The sequence below is a fragment of the Oryctolagus cuniculus genome, chromosome 1 (assembly GCF_051225735.1).
Source record: "Oryctolagus cuniculus isolate XC-2025 breed Fujian yellow rabbit chromosome 1, ASM5122573v1, whole genome shotgun sequence".
Taxonomy (NCBI): Eukaryota; Metazoa; Chordata; class Mammalia; order Lagomorpha; family Leporidae; genus Oryctolagus; species Oryctolagus cuniculus.
Window position 1 is genome coordinate 592,501 of NC_142867.1, and position 14,283 is coordinate 606,783.

Consider the following 14,283-nt stretch of genomic DNA (forward strand, 5'->3'; position numbering starts at 1 on the left):
TCGGCCCAGCTGTGATGTGGCAGCCTGGGCTGAGCCCGTCTTGGGGAGCCCTGGGGCTTGTGGGGCCAGGGCTGGGGCTGCCAGACCCTCCCCCCCACTCCCTGTGCTTCTCTACTGGGGACCTAACAGGCAGCCTTGGAGGGCAGCCAGTCCAGCACCCTCGGACAGACCTGTGTATGGGTGTAGCTCCCACTCCCGCTGTCCCTGCTGGCCGCAGACAAGCTCTGGTGCTACCTAGAGTGCCGGCTTCACGGTGGGGTGTTCCTGGTACCACGCCAGGTGCACGGCGTCCTGGCAAGGCCGGGACACAGACCTGTGGCGCTGCCCCTCACCTGTCTTTGCCGCCCAGGTGAGCCGGTGGGGCCCCTGTGGCATCTGGGATGGTCGAGGCCATCAGCCTTCTGTCTCCCCCGTCTCTGCAGGCCCGTCCACCACCGTGCCCACAACCACCAGAGGAACCCCTACTCAGACGAGACCCCCGACCACGCCATCCACACTGGAGACCACCAGCACGTCCTCCACAGTTACCCCCATTTCTTCTCCCACCACCGTCTTCAGCACCAGCCTGGGCACGGTCAGCTCCTCCACGCAGGTCAAATGCTGCATTGTGAATGATACCAATGAACTCCTCTACTATGCCCCAGGTATACTCATGGGTTAGGAGCCAGGGCTAAGGTCCAAATCAAGACGCTGGACGCTGGACGCTGGGTGTGGGTGGACGTCTCTGTAGCCAGCCCCACCCTGCAGGAAACACGAGTGAGGGGCCAGTGCTTCCCCCAAGGGCTTTCCCCAAGTGGTGTGGAGGCCGTGTGTCCCCAGAGGAGATGCTGGCCCTCCTGGTGGCCTCCAGTGTGGTCAGGCGGGCAGCCCTGCCTTGGGTGGCTACGAGCTGGTCCCTGTGCCTCACAGGTGAAAAAGTGTACAGCGTCAGACACGGAGACACCTGCTACTACGTGAACTGCTCGGTGGAATGCACCCTCCAGACCTTCAACTGGTCCTGCCCATCCTCTCCCTCCCCCACCACCCCACCCTCTTCCCCCACCTCCACACCCTCGCCCTCCACCCCATCCTCCCCCGCTACCACCACCAGCACCTCCACCACCACCACCACACCCTCCCCCACCACCACCACCACACCCTCCCCCACGACCACCACACCCTCCCCCAGCACCCCACCCTCCCCCCCCACTACCACCACCAGCACCACATCCTCCCCCCCGACTACCACCCCCTCCCCCACCACCTCCACCCCCTCCCCCCCCACCCCCACCAGCACCGCCACAACCACCAGCACCACCACCTCGAAGCCGACCACCACCAAGCCTCCGGGATGCCAGAACCTCAATCCTCCCAGAGAGGTCAGTGGGCCGTGGGCAGCCTGTCCCCCAGCACCGAGGGCACCCGTGTCAGGCGGCCAAGGCCCCAGGGGTGGTCACTCGGGATGCCCCTGCCCCCCCACCTCCCACAGCCTCTCAGGGGCAGGGTCGCCTTCTTGCCGCCATCTCTGCCTTGCGGTGGGCAGTTGGCAGCTGCGGTGAGGCCAGGAAGCCATCCAGCCCTCCCAGGTGGACGTGACTGTCCCCAGCATCCCGAGTGGGCATGACCACCCCAGCCCCTGTGTGGACATCACCATCCCCAGCCCCCGTGTGGTGACTGCCCACCCCGGTGTGGACGTCACCGTCCCCTGTGTGGCTGTGACCGCCCACCCCTGTGTGGCCGTTACCGTCCCCCTGTGTGGATGTCACTGCCCCCAGCCCCTGTGTGGACATCACTGCTGTCCCCGGCATCCTGAGTGGATGTGACTGTCCTCAGTCTTACAGGTGGACATCACCGTCCCCAGCCCCCATGTGGCCGTGACCGCCCGCCCCTGTGTGGACGTCACCGTCCCCAGTGTGGCTGTGATCGCCCGTACCTGTGTGGCTGTTACCATCCCCCTGTGTGGACGTCACCATCCCCAGCCACTGTGTGGCCGTCACTGTGCCCCTGTGTGGATGTCACCATCCCCAGCTCCTGTGTGGCCGTGACCGCCCGCCCCTGTGTGGTCACTGTACCCTGTGTGGCCGTGACCGCCGGCTCCTGTGTGGCCGTCACCGTCCCCTGTGTGGCCGTGACCACCTGCCCCTGTGTGGATGTCACCGTCCCCTGTGTGGCCGTGACCGCCCGCCCCTGTGTGGACGTCACTGTCCCCTGTGTGGCCGTGACCACCTGCCCCTGTGTGGACGTCACTGTCCCCTGTGTGGCCGTGACTGCCCGCCCCTGTGTGGTCACTGTCCCCTGTGTGGCCGTGACTGCCCGCCCCTGTGTGGTCACTGTCCCCTGTGTGGCTGTGACTGCCCGCCCCTGTGTGGTCACTGTACCCTGTGTGGCCGTGACCGCCGGCTCCTGTGTGGACGTCACTGTCCCCTGTGTGGCCGTGACCACCTGCCCCTGTGTGGACGTCACTGTCCCCTGTGTGGCCGTGACTGCCCGCCCCTGTGTGGTCACTGTCCCCTGTGTGGCCGTGACTGCCCGCCCCTGTGTGGTCACTGTCCCCTGTGTGGCCGTGACTGCCCGCCCCTGTGTGGTCACCGTCCCCTGTGTGGCCGTGACCGCCCGCCCCTGTGTGGTCACTGTCCCCTGTGTGGCCGTGACCGCCGGCTCCTGTGTGGCCGTCACCGTCCCCTGTGTGGCCGTGACCACCTGCCCCTGTGTGGACGTCACCGTCCCCTGTGTGGCCGTGACTGCCCGCCCCTGTGTGGTCACTGTACCCTGTGTGGTGTGACCGCTGGCTCCTGTGTGGACGTCACTGTACCCTGTGTGGCCGTGACCACCTGCCCCTGTGGACGTCACCGTCCCCAGTGTGGCCGTGACCACCTGCCCCTGTGTGGTCACCGTCCCCTGTGTGGCCGTGACCACCTGCCCCTGTGTGGTCACCGTCCCCTGTGTGGACGTCACCGTCCCCTGTGTGGCCGTGACCGCCCGCCCTGTGTGGACGTCACCGTCCCCTGTGTGGCCGTGACCACCTGCCCCTGTGTGGATGTCACCGTCCCCGGTGTGGCCGTGACCGCCCGCCCTGTGTGCAGGACAACGAGTCCTGGTGGCTGTGCAACTGCACCAAGGCCGTGTGCCGGGAGGACGGCACACTGGAGATCGTGGAGGTGGAGTGCGAGCCGCCGCCCATGCCCGCCTGCTCCAACGGCCTCAAGCCCGTGCGCGTCCTGGACCCCGACGGCTGCTGCTGGCACTGGGAGTGCGACTGTGAGCTCCGCGGCGCCCCGGGCCCCTCCCCCCCCAGGGCTCCCTCCTGGGACCAGGAGGCTGAGGCAGCCCCCAGACGCTGGGAGCTGCTGAGGCCCAGGCGCAGGCGGGGGCTTCTCACCCGCCTCCCCCGTCTTGGGCAGGGGGCCCGGGAGGCCTTGCTGGTAGGGCGGGGCAGCCCCTGGCCGAGGGTGCTGGTGTGGGCAGGGCAGGGATGTGAGCCAAAGCCAGGCCCGTGGTGCAGGACGGGGCCCCTGGGCAGCCGGGAACGGAGCCAGACCCCTCCGGGACCTGGGAAGCTGCCCCCCCCGGTGCCCGCTCACCGAGCGCCCCCACAGGTCTCTGCACGGGCTGGGGAGACCCGCACTACGTCACCTTCGACGGGCTGTACTACAGCTACCAGGGCAACTGCACGTACGTGCTGGTGGAGGAGGTGGTCCCCACGGTGGACAACTTCGGGGTCTACATAGACAACTACCACTGCGACGTCAACGACAAGGTGTCCTGCCCCCGCACGCTCATCGTGCGCCACGAGACCCAGGAGGTGCAGATCAGAACCGTGCAGATGCTGCCCATCAAGGTGCAGGTGCGTGAGGACGGCGCCCCCTGGTGGCGGAAGGCCGCAGGGGCCGGCTGAGCACGTGGGACAGAGTGGGGACGCAGGCAGCTCCTGTCACAGGCCATCCGGGCGTGTCCAGGGACCCCGAGTCCCACCGCTCGGCCACGCTGGGCACAGGTCTCCCAGCAGAAGCCCCTCCCAGGGCCCAGCCTGCGTGCGGCTCCGTGTTCTGCGCCCCTGGGGAGTCGTCCGCCCCAGCGGATCCCTGCCCCCTGCGTGGGGCCCCAAGTCTCCCGGGTGCCCGAGACTCGCCTTCTCTGGCTTATGCCCGGGACAGAGAAGAGCAAGGAAGGGGGAAGGGGCAGGCGGGGGTACCCCTGCCCCCACTCTAGGAGACGGCGGGGGGTGCCCCCGGGCCGGCCCCGGCCAGACCCACATGGCTCCCACTGGGTGGCCATTGGCACTGCCGCTGACCACAGACGTGTGGCCACAGGTGCAGGTGAACAGGCAGACCGTGGCGCTGCCCTACCGGAAGTTCGGGCTGCAGGTGTACGAGTCGGGCATCAACATCGTGGTGGACATCCCCGAGCTGGGTGTCATCGTCTCCTACAACGGCCTGGCCTTCTCTGTCCAGCTGCCCTACCGCCTATTTGGCAACAACACCAAGGGACAGTGCGGTGAGCCCCACGGTCCCCACCACGGTCCCTCCTGCTCCCACGCCCTGCCTGGGAGGGGCTGCACCCAGCTTGGGGTCACGGCTCCTCCGCTCATGGCCGCTGTGGCCATTGTGCAGGGCCTGGTCCCTGTAGGGGACTTAGCCAGCCAGACAGCCGGGGGCCCATGCTGGCCCTGTCTGCCAATGGCCCTGGTACGGTGCTGGCATAGCGATGGCCTTGTCATCCACACAGGCACCTGCACCAACAACACTGCGGACGACTGCGTGCTGCCCAGTGGGGAGGTCACCCCCAACTGCGAGATTGCAGCTGACCAGTGGGTGGTGGATGACCCCTCCAAGCCACACTGCCCTCACGGTGGCTTCACCACCCAGAGCCCAGCCGCCACGTCGCCACGGGCCCCGGCCCGGCCCAAGGACTGCACTGGGTCTCCCGTGTGCCAGCTCATCAAAGACAGGTGACCCTGCCCCGGGCCTGACCATGGCTTCCGCCCCCGGGGAGCTGCAGGGCCTCGGCCAGCAGCCTGGCCTCTCGGTGTCTCCCTCCCAGAATTCTCAGAGAGGGGCCGAGGCGGGGGCTGGGTCATAGAGGGACGCTCCCCGTGTCCTGCTTGTCCTCTGAGTGTCGTGGCTGGACCGGCAGGGTGGCGGTGTGGAGCCTGTGGCCATCTCTGGGCTGGGGTCTGCCGCGATCAGCCGGTCTCCCCCTCCCCAAGGTCCCCAGGGTCCTCTGGTCCTGCCGCCAGCTGGCACCGCGGGCTGAGCCAGGCTGTGGGAGGGTGGCCCTGGAGGAGGCCCGGGGGTGGGGCGGTGTGGGAGACGCAGGTGCCTGGGCCCCGCAGCCGACCCATGCGTGACGCCCAGCCCTCCCCGCGCAGCCTGTTCGCCGGGTGCCACGCCCTGGTGCCCCCCCAGCACTACTATGAGGCCTGCTTGTATGACACCTGCTTCGTGCCCGACTCCCAGCTGGAGTGCGCCAGCCTGCAGGCCTACGCGGCCCTGTGCGCGCAGGAGGGCTTCTGCGTGGACTGGAGACCACACTCCAAGGGCGCCTGCCGTGAGTGCGCGGGGCGTGGCGTGGCGGGGCCCGGGGGCGGGGCGGGGTGGGGTGCGCGGGTTCCGCCCCCTGGCCTGGTCCTTCTGATTGTCCTGTCCTAACCGCAGCGGTGAAGTGCCCGTCTCACAGGGAGTACCGGGCCTGTGGCCCCCCAGAGGAGCCCACTTGCCAGTCCAGGTATGGATTCCCCAGGTGGCTGGCTGGCCCGCCCCTGCCAGCCCCGCCCACCCAGTCCTGCTGCCCCGCCCACCCAGTCCTGCTGCCCTGCCCTGCCCACCTGCTCCCTCGGCCCGCGTCTGACCCTCTCCATCCCGCAGCACCCCGAAGAACTCCACGCGTCTGGTCGAGGGCTGCTTCTGTCCCGAGGGCACCATGAACTTCGCTCCTGGCTACGACGTGTGCGTGAAGACCTGCGGTAGGACACCCGCCCCCACGCCCGAGCTGCCCGAGCTGCCCGCGCCGCTGTCCAGAGGCCTGGCCCCGGCCCCCTGTGGCCAGCAGTGCCGCTAATAGGCTTTGCCCTTCCCCTTCCTAGGCTGTGTGGGACCTGACAACGTGCCCAGAGAGGTAGGCGGGGTCCCCCCCACACCGTGGGGGTGGGGTGGGCTGCGTGTGGGAACCTGGGACCCCAAGGGCAGAGCGGTGGGTCACTGCAGTCCCAGAAAGCCAAGCCCGCAGGGACACAGGGACACCCACCCACCCACCTACAGGGCATGGTGCATCTGTCCACCCATCTGTCTGTCCTCCCACCCATCCGTCTGTCCACCCATCCATCCTTCTATGTGCCCACCCATCCACCCACCCACCGTTCCATCTATCCATCCATCCGTTCGTCTGTCCACCCAGCCATCCGTCTATCCATCCGTTCACCTGTCCGTCTACCATCCATCTGTCCAGCCACCTGTCCATCCATCTGTCCACCCATCTGTCCATCCACCCATCCATCCACCCGTCCATCTCTCCACCCATCCACTTTGCCTGTCCACCCACCCACATGTCCATGGTCACAGCCATACGGCCGGCTCCTTGGCGGGATTCTGCCATACCCCACAGACGGGTGTGGTGAGTCTGCCCACGCCAAGCACGTGTCTGATGCCAGTGAGTGAGTGGTGCCCTGGTGTGCAGTGGCCGCCTGCGTGCTGGGGGGGCCTCGGCGGGCTGCCCGGGCCAGCGCCTCCTCCCGTCCCTGCACCCCTGCCCTCTGCAGTTCGGGGAGCGCTTCCAGTTCGCCTGCCAGGACTGCGTGTGCCTGGAGGGTGGCAGCGGCATCATCTGCGAGCCCAGGCAGTGCAGCCAGGTGGGCCCCACCTCATGCGAGGAGGAGGGCACCTACCTGACCACCGAGGTCAACCCCGCCGACACCTGCTGCAACGTCACCTCCTGCAGTAAGGGCCCTCCCCTCAGAGGCCCGGGCGGGGCGGGAGCCTGGGGCTGCGTCCCCGCGGAGGCACTGGGGGAGCTGCCGGGCCCCGGCTGACCGGCCGTGCTCATGCCCGGCTGCAGAGTGCGACTCCAGCCTGTGCAGCAAGGAGGTCCCCGTGTGTGACTTGGGATTCGAAGCGAAGCTCAGGATCGTGAGCGGGAGGTGCTGTCCCGTGTACGACTGTGGTGAGTGTGGCCCGGCTGCAGGGAAGTGGACCCCCGGGGCCCCTGTCCTGGGGCTGCACCCGGCCTGGTGTCCGCGGGGCGTGTGTCGGGGCAGGCGGGGCTGAGGCAGAGGACAGCCCCTGAGGGCGCTCCCCTGTGTGTTTTTCCCAAGTTCCCAAGGGCGTGTGTGTGCATGACAAAGCCGAGTACCAGGTGAGCTAGGGCTGGCGTGGGGTGGGGGGTCCCCACGACTGGGGAGGGGGGAGGAGGGGCCGGCAGGGCGACCGTGCCAACGATGGGGGCCCCGCCTCACTGGCTGCACCTGTGCCCGCAGCCCGGCTCCCCAGTCTACTCCTCGAAGTGCCAGGACTGCCTGTGCACCCACGCCGTGGACCAGAGCACCCAGCTGAATGCCATCTCCTGCACCCCCGTGCCCTGCAACGTCTCCTGCAACCCCGTGAGCAGAGCCCCGCCCCTCCGCCAGCCCCGCCCCTGCCCACCTGTCCGCCAGGGCCCCGGCGGTCGGTGCTCAGCCTGCACTGTGCCCGTGCCTGCAGGGTTTCGAGGCCGTGGAGGTCCCCGGCGAGTGCTGCAGGAAGTGCCAGCAAACCCAGTGCATCATCGACGTGCCCGGCGGCAACTACCTGGTCCTGAAGGTGAGCGCCTGCCGGGGGCGCGGGCAGGACCCCGGGGCTGTGCACCTGCTCTCCGCCCTGGGCAGGGTGCAGGACCCCTGGAGCTGAGCGCCAGGCTCAGGATGGCCTCCAGCTCCCTGGTGACCACACCCCAGGGCAGGGGGCGGGGCTTAGAGAGCGGGATTCCATTTGCTGTCAGCCTGCACACCCATCAAGGGGTCACAGGGCCGGCTCCCGGTGGGGCCTTGGGCAGCCCGGCCCCGTGCCCCAGCTCCTCCCTGCTCTGTCTCCTCCTCTGCCTCTCATAAGGGGTTGGGCCCCCAGGCCGGGGTGACCTCACTCGCGGATCCAGAGGGGTCGGAAGTGGATGCACCCTGAGGGCTGTGCAGGCCTCAGGCCTGGGCCTGTCCCTGGCTCTGGCCCGGACACGGACCAGCATCCTGTCCGAGAAGCAGCCCCTGGTCCCGCCCTGCCCTCACGCCGACGCCCCTCTGCCCCGCAGCCCGGAGACGTCCAACAAGACCCCAACAACAAGTGCACGTTCTTCAGCTGCATGAAGTTCCACGGCCAGCTCATCTCGTCCCTGTCCAACGTCACCTGTCCTGAGTTCGACCCCGACAGCTGTGCCCCGGTGAGCGGCCGACAGGGGCGCCAGCGCCGTGTGCTCGCTGGCGGCGGAGGGCTCCCCGACGCCCTGGGGTCTGGCCCCCCGTGCTGGGACGGTGGCCTCTGGCCTGTGTGCCGCTGGCATGGGCGGGGGGGGGGACTTCGCCAGAGGAGGCTCTCCAGCAGGGGGCGGGGTCTGGGTCTGGGGGGGGACTTCGCCAGAGGAGGCTCTCCAGCAGGGGGCGGGGTCTGGGTCTGGGGGTCCCGGGCTCAGTGTCTTCTCCGTGCAGGGCACCATCACGCTCATGGCCAACGGATGCTGCAGGAAATGTGAGTGCAGCCCTGGGCGGGCAGCTCCCGGGCACAGCCTGCAGGGGGTGCTGCCGGGCCCTCCCCTCCGTTCCTGTGCCTGGGGGTGGGGCAGAGGAAGCGATGGGGAGGGAGTGGGGGTGGACCCCACCCTGAGTCCCGCCTCTCTCCCCCAGGCACCCCTCGCAACCAGACCGTGGTGCCCTGCGCCACCGTCGCTGTCACCAGAGAGATCTCCCACGCCGGCTGCAGGAAGAACGTCACCGTGAACGACTGCTCCGGGGCCTGCGGCACCTTCGCCAGGTGCGTCCCGCTCTGCGCTCTGCGTGCGCCGGGCCGGGCGGGGCGCGGCACAGGGCCTCACCTGCCTCTCCCCCTCCAGGTACTCCGGCAAGGCCAAGATCCTGGACTCCAGGTGCTCCTGCTGCAGGGAGGAGCGAACCAGCCGGCGCCAGGTGGTCCTGGACTGCCCCCACGGCGGCTCGCTCACCTACACCTACACCCACATCGAGAGCTGCCTGTGCCAGGACTCCGTCTGCGAAGCCTTCGGGCGCCGCCGGCGCTCCGTCGCCGAGCTCCCGGGCGGGCTGTGACCGGGCCCGCCCGCCGCCCGCCGCCCGCGCCCGCCGCCCGCCGCCCGCCCCTCCCCGAGCCTGCTTCCTTGCTTTGTGTATTTATTTTCCTGGTAATAAACTCCGGCAGAGTCGCTGTGCTGGTTGGCTGTACTTGGGGCTGCGGGGTCTGGTGCGGCCGCGGTGCGCGGCTGAGGTTGGGGGGCCCTGGGCGTCTGGGAGACACCGCAGCCTGGGCTGCAGCGAGCGCTCCTACGAAGCCGGCCCTGGCTGCCCCCGCCCACCCCCGGGCTGGGCCGGCCCTTCCTGAACCCCAGGGGAAGGCCCCCAGGTCCCCCCCCAGCCTTTCCAGAGCTCTGCCCGGTGCCTCCTGTGACTCTCGGGAGGGTGGCCTGGGAGGGCTCCGCTCTGCTGGGCAGCCGGACCCCCACTTCCTGCCCCGCCCCCACCCCCCCACAGCCCCAGGGAGGCCAGCGGCTGAGGCCAGTCCAGTGGCCCTCAGCCTGTCCAGAGACCCAGGCCCTCAGAGACAGCTGGGACTGGGGTTCTGGGAGAGCCCCTGGACCCCCACCCAGCCCCCTTCGGGAGCCCAGGATCCTGGACCTGCCAGGCTGGGACTTCCTGGACGGGGCTGGGTGCCGCTGGAGGCCACCCTGGGGCGGCTTTGCTGAGAGGCGGGGGCCGGGGTGCAGCCCAGCTGTGGTCCACCAGGTCCCGGGCTTTAGAGGCCAGCTTCCGTAAAGGCTCCAGGCCCAGGCCTGAGCTGGGCCCTCCCGCTGCCACGAGTACTCGCGATGTCCACTGCATCGGCCCGCCTGACCCCTGCCATCCTGGTGCCCTGTACCTCCTCAGGGGACGTCACAACCCAGTGTCCACTGCCCCCCACAGGGGACGTCACAGCCCAGTGCCCACTGCCCCCCACAGGGGACACAGGGGACGTCACAGCCCACTACCCACTGCCCCCCCCCCACAGGGGACACAGGGGACATCACAGCCCAGTGCCCACTGCCCCACCCCAGGGGACATCACAGCCCAGTGCCCACTGCCCCCCACAGGGGACGTCACAGCCCAGTGCCCACTGCCCCCCCCACAGGGGACACAGGGGACATCACAGCCCAGTGCCCACTGCCCCACCCCAGGGGACGTCACAGCCCAGTGCCCACTGCCCCCCACAGGGGACGTCACAGCCCAGTGCCCACTGTCCCCCACAGGGGACGTCACAGCCCAGTGCCCACTGCCCCCCACAGGGGACATCACAGCCCAGTGCCCACTGCCCCCCCCACAGGGGACACAGGGGACATCACAGCCCAGTGCCCACTGCCCCACCCCAGGGGACGTCACAGCCCAGTGCCCACTGCCCCCCACAGGGGACGTCACAGCCCAGTGCCCACTGTCCCCCACAGGGGACGTCACAGCCCAGTGTCCACTGCCCCTCCCCAGGGGACATCACAACCCAGTGCCCACTGCCCCCCACAGGGGACGTCACAGCCCAGTGCTCACGGTCCCCCACAGGGGACGTCACAGCCCAGTGCCCACTGCCCCCCACAGGGGACGTCACAGCCCAGTGCCCACTGCCCCTCCCCAGGGGACATCACAACCCAGTGCCCACTGCCCCCCACAGGGGACGTCACAGCCCAGGACGTCACAGCCCAGTGTCCACTGCCCCCCACAGGGGACGTCACAGCCCAGTGCCCACTGCCCCCCACAGGGGACGTCACAGCCCAGTGCCCACTGCCCCCCACAGGGGACGTCACAGCCCAGTGCCCACTGCCCCCCACAGGGGATGTCACAGCCCAGTGCCCACTGCCCCCCACAGGGGACACAGGGGACGTCACAGCCCAGTGCCCACTGCCCCACCCCAGGGGACGTCACAGCCCAGTGCCCACTGCCCCCCACAGGGGACGTCACAGCCCAGTGCCCACTGCCCCCCACAGGGGACGTCACAGCCCAGTGCCCACTGCCCCCCACAGGGGACGTCACAGCCCAGTGCCCACTGCCCCCCACAGGGGACATCACAGCCCAGTGCCCACTGCACCTGCACTTCCGGAGGACCAGGCACAGGGTGGAGTTGGAGCTGTTTCTTTTCCACTTTTACTGTGGTCTCGTCCACCTGCGTCGACTCTCACACATGTGTGCCATCACACAGGTGTCAGCTCTCACACACGTGTTATACATGTGTCACATCACACGTTTCCTCAAGTGTCATCTCTCACAAGTGTCGTCTCTCGCACGTGTGTCATCTCTCACACATGTGCGTCGTCTCACGCCCATGCACGGTCTCTCGCGGGGTCCCCACTGCTCCTGGTGCTGGGCGCGGAGGGGTGGCCGCAGGGACTGGCTGGGGGTGGGGTAGCCGGGGCCCCTCCCCTGCAGCTGGTCAGGTAGGGGAGAGACAGGCGAGCAGTGTGGGCTCCGCGGGGCCTTGGGCAGGCGCTGGGTAGAGGGTGGGCAGAGCCACTACCGGCCGCCCTGGTGATGCCGGGCACGGAGGCGAGGCTGGGCCCAGAGACCCGGCCTGGCACAGCTGGCACCTGCTCCAGGCGCCGAGGGCGGCCGATGGCTGGCACCTGCTCCAGGCGCCGAGGGCGGCACAGCTGGCACCTGCTGCAGGCGCCGAGGGCGGCCGATGGCTGGCACCTGCTCCAGGCGCCGAGGGCGGCACAGCTGGCACCTGCTCCAGGCGCTGAGGACGGCACAGCTGGCACCTGCTCCAGGCGCCGAGGGCGGCCGATGGCTGGCACCTGCTCCAGGCGCCGAGGGCGGCACAGCTGGCACCTGCTGCAGGCGCCGAGGGTGGCCGATGGCTGGCAGCGAGCCGAGGCCCCGGCGCTGTCTGGATTCTGGATCTGGAAGCCCAGCCCAAGCGCCCTGTCCTCCGGGGTGAGGCTGGGGACCCCGCGGGGCCGGCTGGGGCGCAGGGGCTCAGCCGCCGCCTGCCATGCCCGTGCTGTCCCAGTACCCGGGCCCCTGCGCGGTGGGGCTCTCGGCTTCCGGCTTCAGCCCGGCCCAGCCCGGGCCACCGAGGCCTTTGGGAGGTGACCAGAGGATGGAAGACCTCTGTCCACCCCCACACCCCGATCTTCAAACAGATAATTATCAAAAAGAAGCAGGAATCCTGGCTGCAGCTCGGCCCCTCCCAGACTCTCGCGTCATAGACTCGGCCCCGCCCCGCGGTGGAGGTCTCTCCCGAGGAAGCCGGGACCCCTCCCCAGCAGGTGAGCGTTGTCCACGTGCGCCCGGGCGGGAAGTGGGCGCGCGTCTCCTGCAGTTCCCCGGGAACCCGCTGGGGGCAGCGCAGCCGGGGCCGGACTCGCAGGAAGGCAGCCGGGGCCGAGCCCTCCGGGGCAGGTGGCCATGGTCGGCGCTGGCCCCGGCCAGTGGGCAGTGCCTTCTCCGTGGCTCCCGCAGTGGGTCCCTTCCTCAAGGCTGGAGGAGACGACCGCCATCCCGGGAATTCACAGTGCGTTTTTAACGAGGTTTTCCGCGATTTTCCGTTAAGCTCAGGGAAAGCCCATCTCACTGGTACTGCTAAGTCCCCCAAGGCAGATAAAGCCAGATGAAGCACCCTTCGAAAGGGTTAAAAGCTCATTTAGGGAACAGCGCTGTGGCACAGCTGGTAAAGCTGCCGCCTGCAGCGCCGGCATCCCTTATGGGCCCCGGTTCGAGTCCCAGCTGCTCCTCTTCCAGTCCAGCTCTCTGCTGTGGCCTGGGAAAGCAGTGGAGGATGGCCCAAGTGCTTGGGCCCTGCACCCGCGTGGGAGACCCGGAGGACTCTGCGGGGACCGGGGAGGGGCTGGACGGGCTGTCCTGGAAGCAGCTGCCCCCAACGCCACGCGCTGCCGTCTTGGAAATGGGTTGAAGTCGCGACTTGACTTCTCATGGAGACTGAACAAACCTGAAAGTCCTAAAATGGCCAGAGAGGGGGTTCTGAGTCTTGTCACCCCCACCGGGTCAGCAACCACTCAGCATCGCTTTCGGAGAGAGAGGGTCAGGTCCCGGCCCCTGCTGTGTGCTCCCGTCTCCGTCCTGAGCACCTGTTGCGGGTCCATTAGCACGGGATTCACCGGCAGCCAGTAGCCGGATCCCGAATGCAAACCCCATGGCGGGGTGGGCGGCGTCCCCGAGGCACCAGAGGCCTCCCAGCTCCCTCCCCATGCGGGCATTTGGACGAGCTACGGGATCTGTGCTTCCTGCCGCCACCCACGGGGCCTCTCCTGGGCTTTGCCTCCACTTCCACGGAGGCAGGGGTTTCCGTCTTGCTCTCGCCCCCTGGTGTTGGGGCGGCCACAGGGCCCCACGCGGGGCAGGGGCTCAGCCAGGTCCTCGCTGAGGGGAGCAAGGGATGAAAACCACATCGCAGCCGCGAGTCCAGCTTCCGCAGTGCGAGGAAAGTGCAGAGGGCAAAAGTCTCTCAACTTCCCGGCTCTCTGGGGAGCACTGGGCCAGGGAGCCGGAATCCAATGCTGGGTTTTCTCAGCTGAGCAGGGCCAGACGAGTGAGGACAACTCCTTCGGTGTCCCCCGGGAGGAAGACGTGGGTGGCCGAGTGACTTGCCCTGGGGGAGAGCCGGCTCCACCTGGGGTGCGGGGGTTGTGGGGGCACAGTGGAAGCCCCTCCATCTGCTCTCAGACGCGGAGCTGGTGATGTTTTCAGCACCTTGATGAATTCCATCCGCATCTCTTCAGATTCAAGTGTGCCGGCTTCAGCCTGTTCAAGGTGGCGCTCACGAAGAGAAGCGGGGTTCTAGTGTGTGGCCCCGGGGGGTGCAGGAATTCAGTCTGGTCCTGGGAAACGCACTGCGCAGAGGTGGTTTCCCCGCACTGCCACCTGGCGGCGGGACGGAGGTTTACAACCGCTCCAGCTCCTCGTTTCTCCGCACTGCCACCTGGCGGCGGGACGGGGGTGTACACACCGCTCCAGCTCCTCGCTGGTTTCTCTGCACTGCCACCTGGCGGCGGGACGGAGGTGTACACACCGCTCCAGCTCCTCGTTTCTCCGCACTGCCACCTGGCGGCGGCACGGGGGTTTACACACCGCTCCAGCTCCTC

The 14,283-nt window shown here is 68.7% G+C and overlaps 1 protein-coding gene across 1 annotated transcript in view; it reads left to right on the plus strand.

Annotated features, from left to right (window-relative positions):
* The window catches only part of MUC2 (mucin 2, oligomeric mucus/gel-forming), a 28,758-nt gene extending 19,387 nt beyond the window's left edge, over positions 1 to 9,371 (plus strand). The window contains 19 exon segments of the mRNA XM_089323650.1: positions 423 to 644; positions 910 to 1,358; positions 3,063 to 3,237; positions 3,576 to 3,823; positions 4,290 to 4,473; positions 4,705 to 4,927; positions 5,348 to 5,526; positions 5,634 to 5,703; positions 5,844 to 5,941; positions 6,062 to 6,093; positions 6,734 to 6,911; positions 7,030 to 7,134; positions 7,286 to 7,326; positions 7,448 to 7,570; positions 7,671 to 7,769; positions 8,251 to 8,379; positions 8,645 to 8,684; positions 8,840 to 8,966; positions 9,046 to 9,371. Of these exon segments, the coding sequence (XP_089179776.1) occupies positions 423 to 644; positions 910 to 1,358; positions 3,063 to 3,237; positions 3,576 to 3,823; positions 4,290 to 4,473; positions 4,705 to 4,927; positions 5,348 to 5,526; positions 5,634 to 5,703; positions 5,844 to 5,941; positions 6,062 to 6,093; positions 6,734 to 6,911; positions 7,030 to 7,134; positions 7,286 to 7,326; positions 7,448 to 7,570; positions 7,671 to 7,769; positions 8,251 to 8,379; positions 8,645 to 8,684; positions 8,840 to 8,966; positions 9,046 to 9,256 (2,933 nt within the window). The 3' untranslated portion in view covers positions 9,257 to 9,371.
* The last annotated feature ends 4,912 nt before the right edge of the window (positions 9,372 to 14,283 follow it).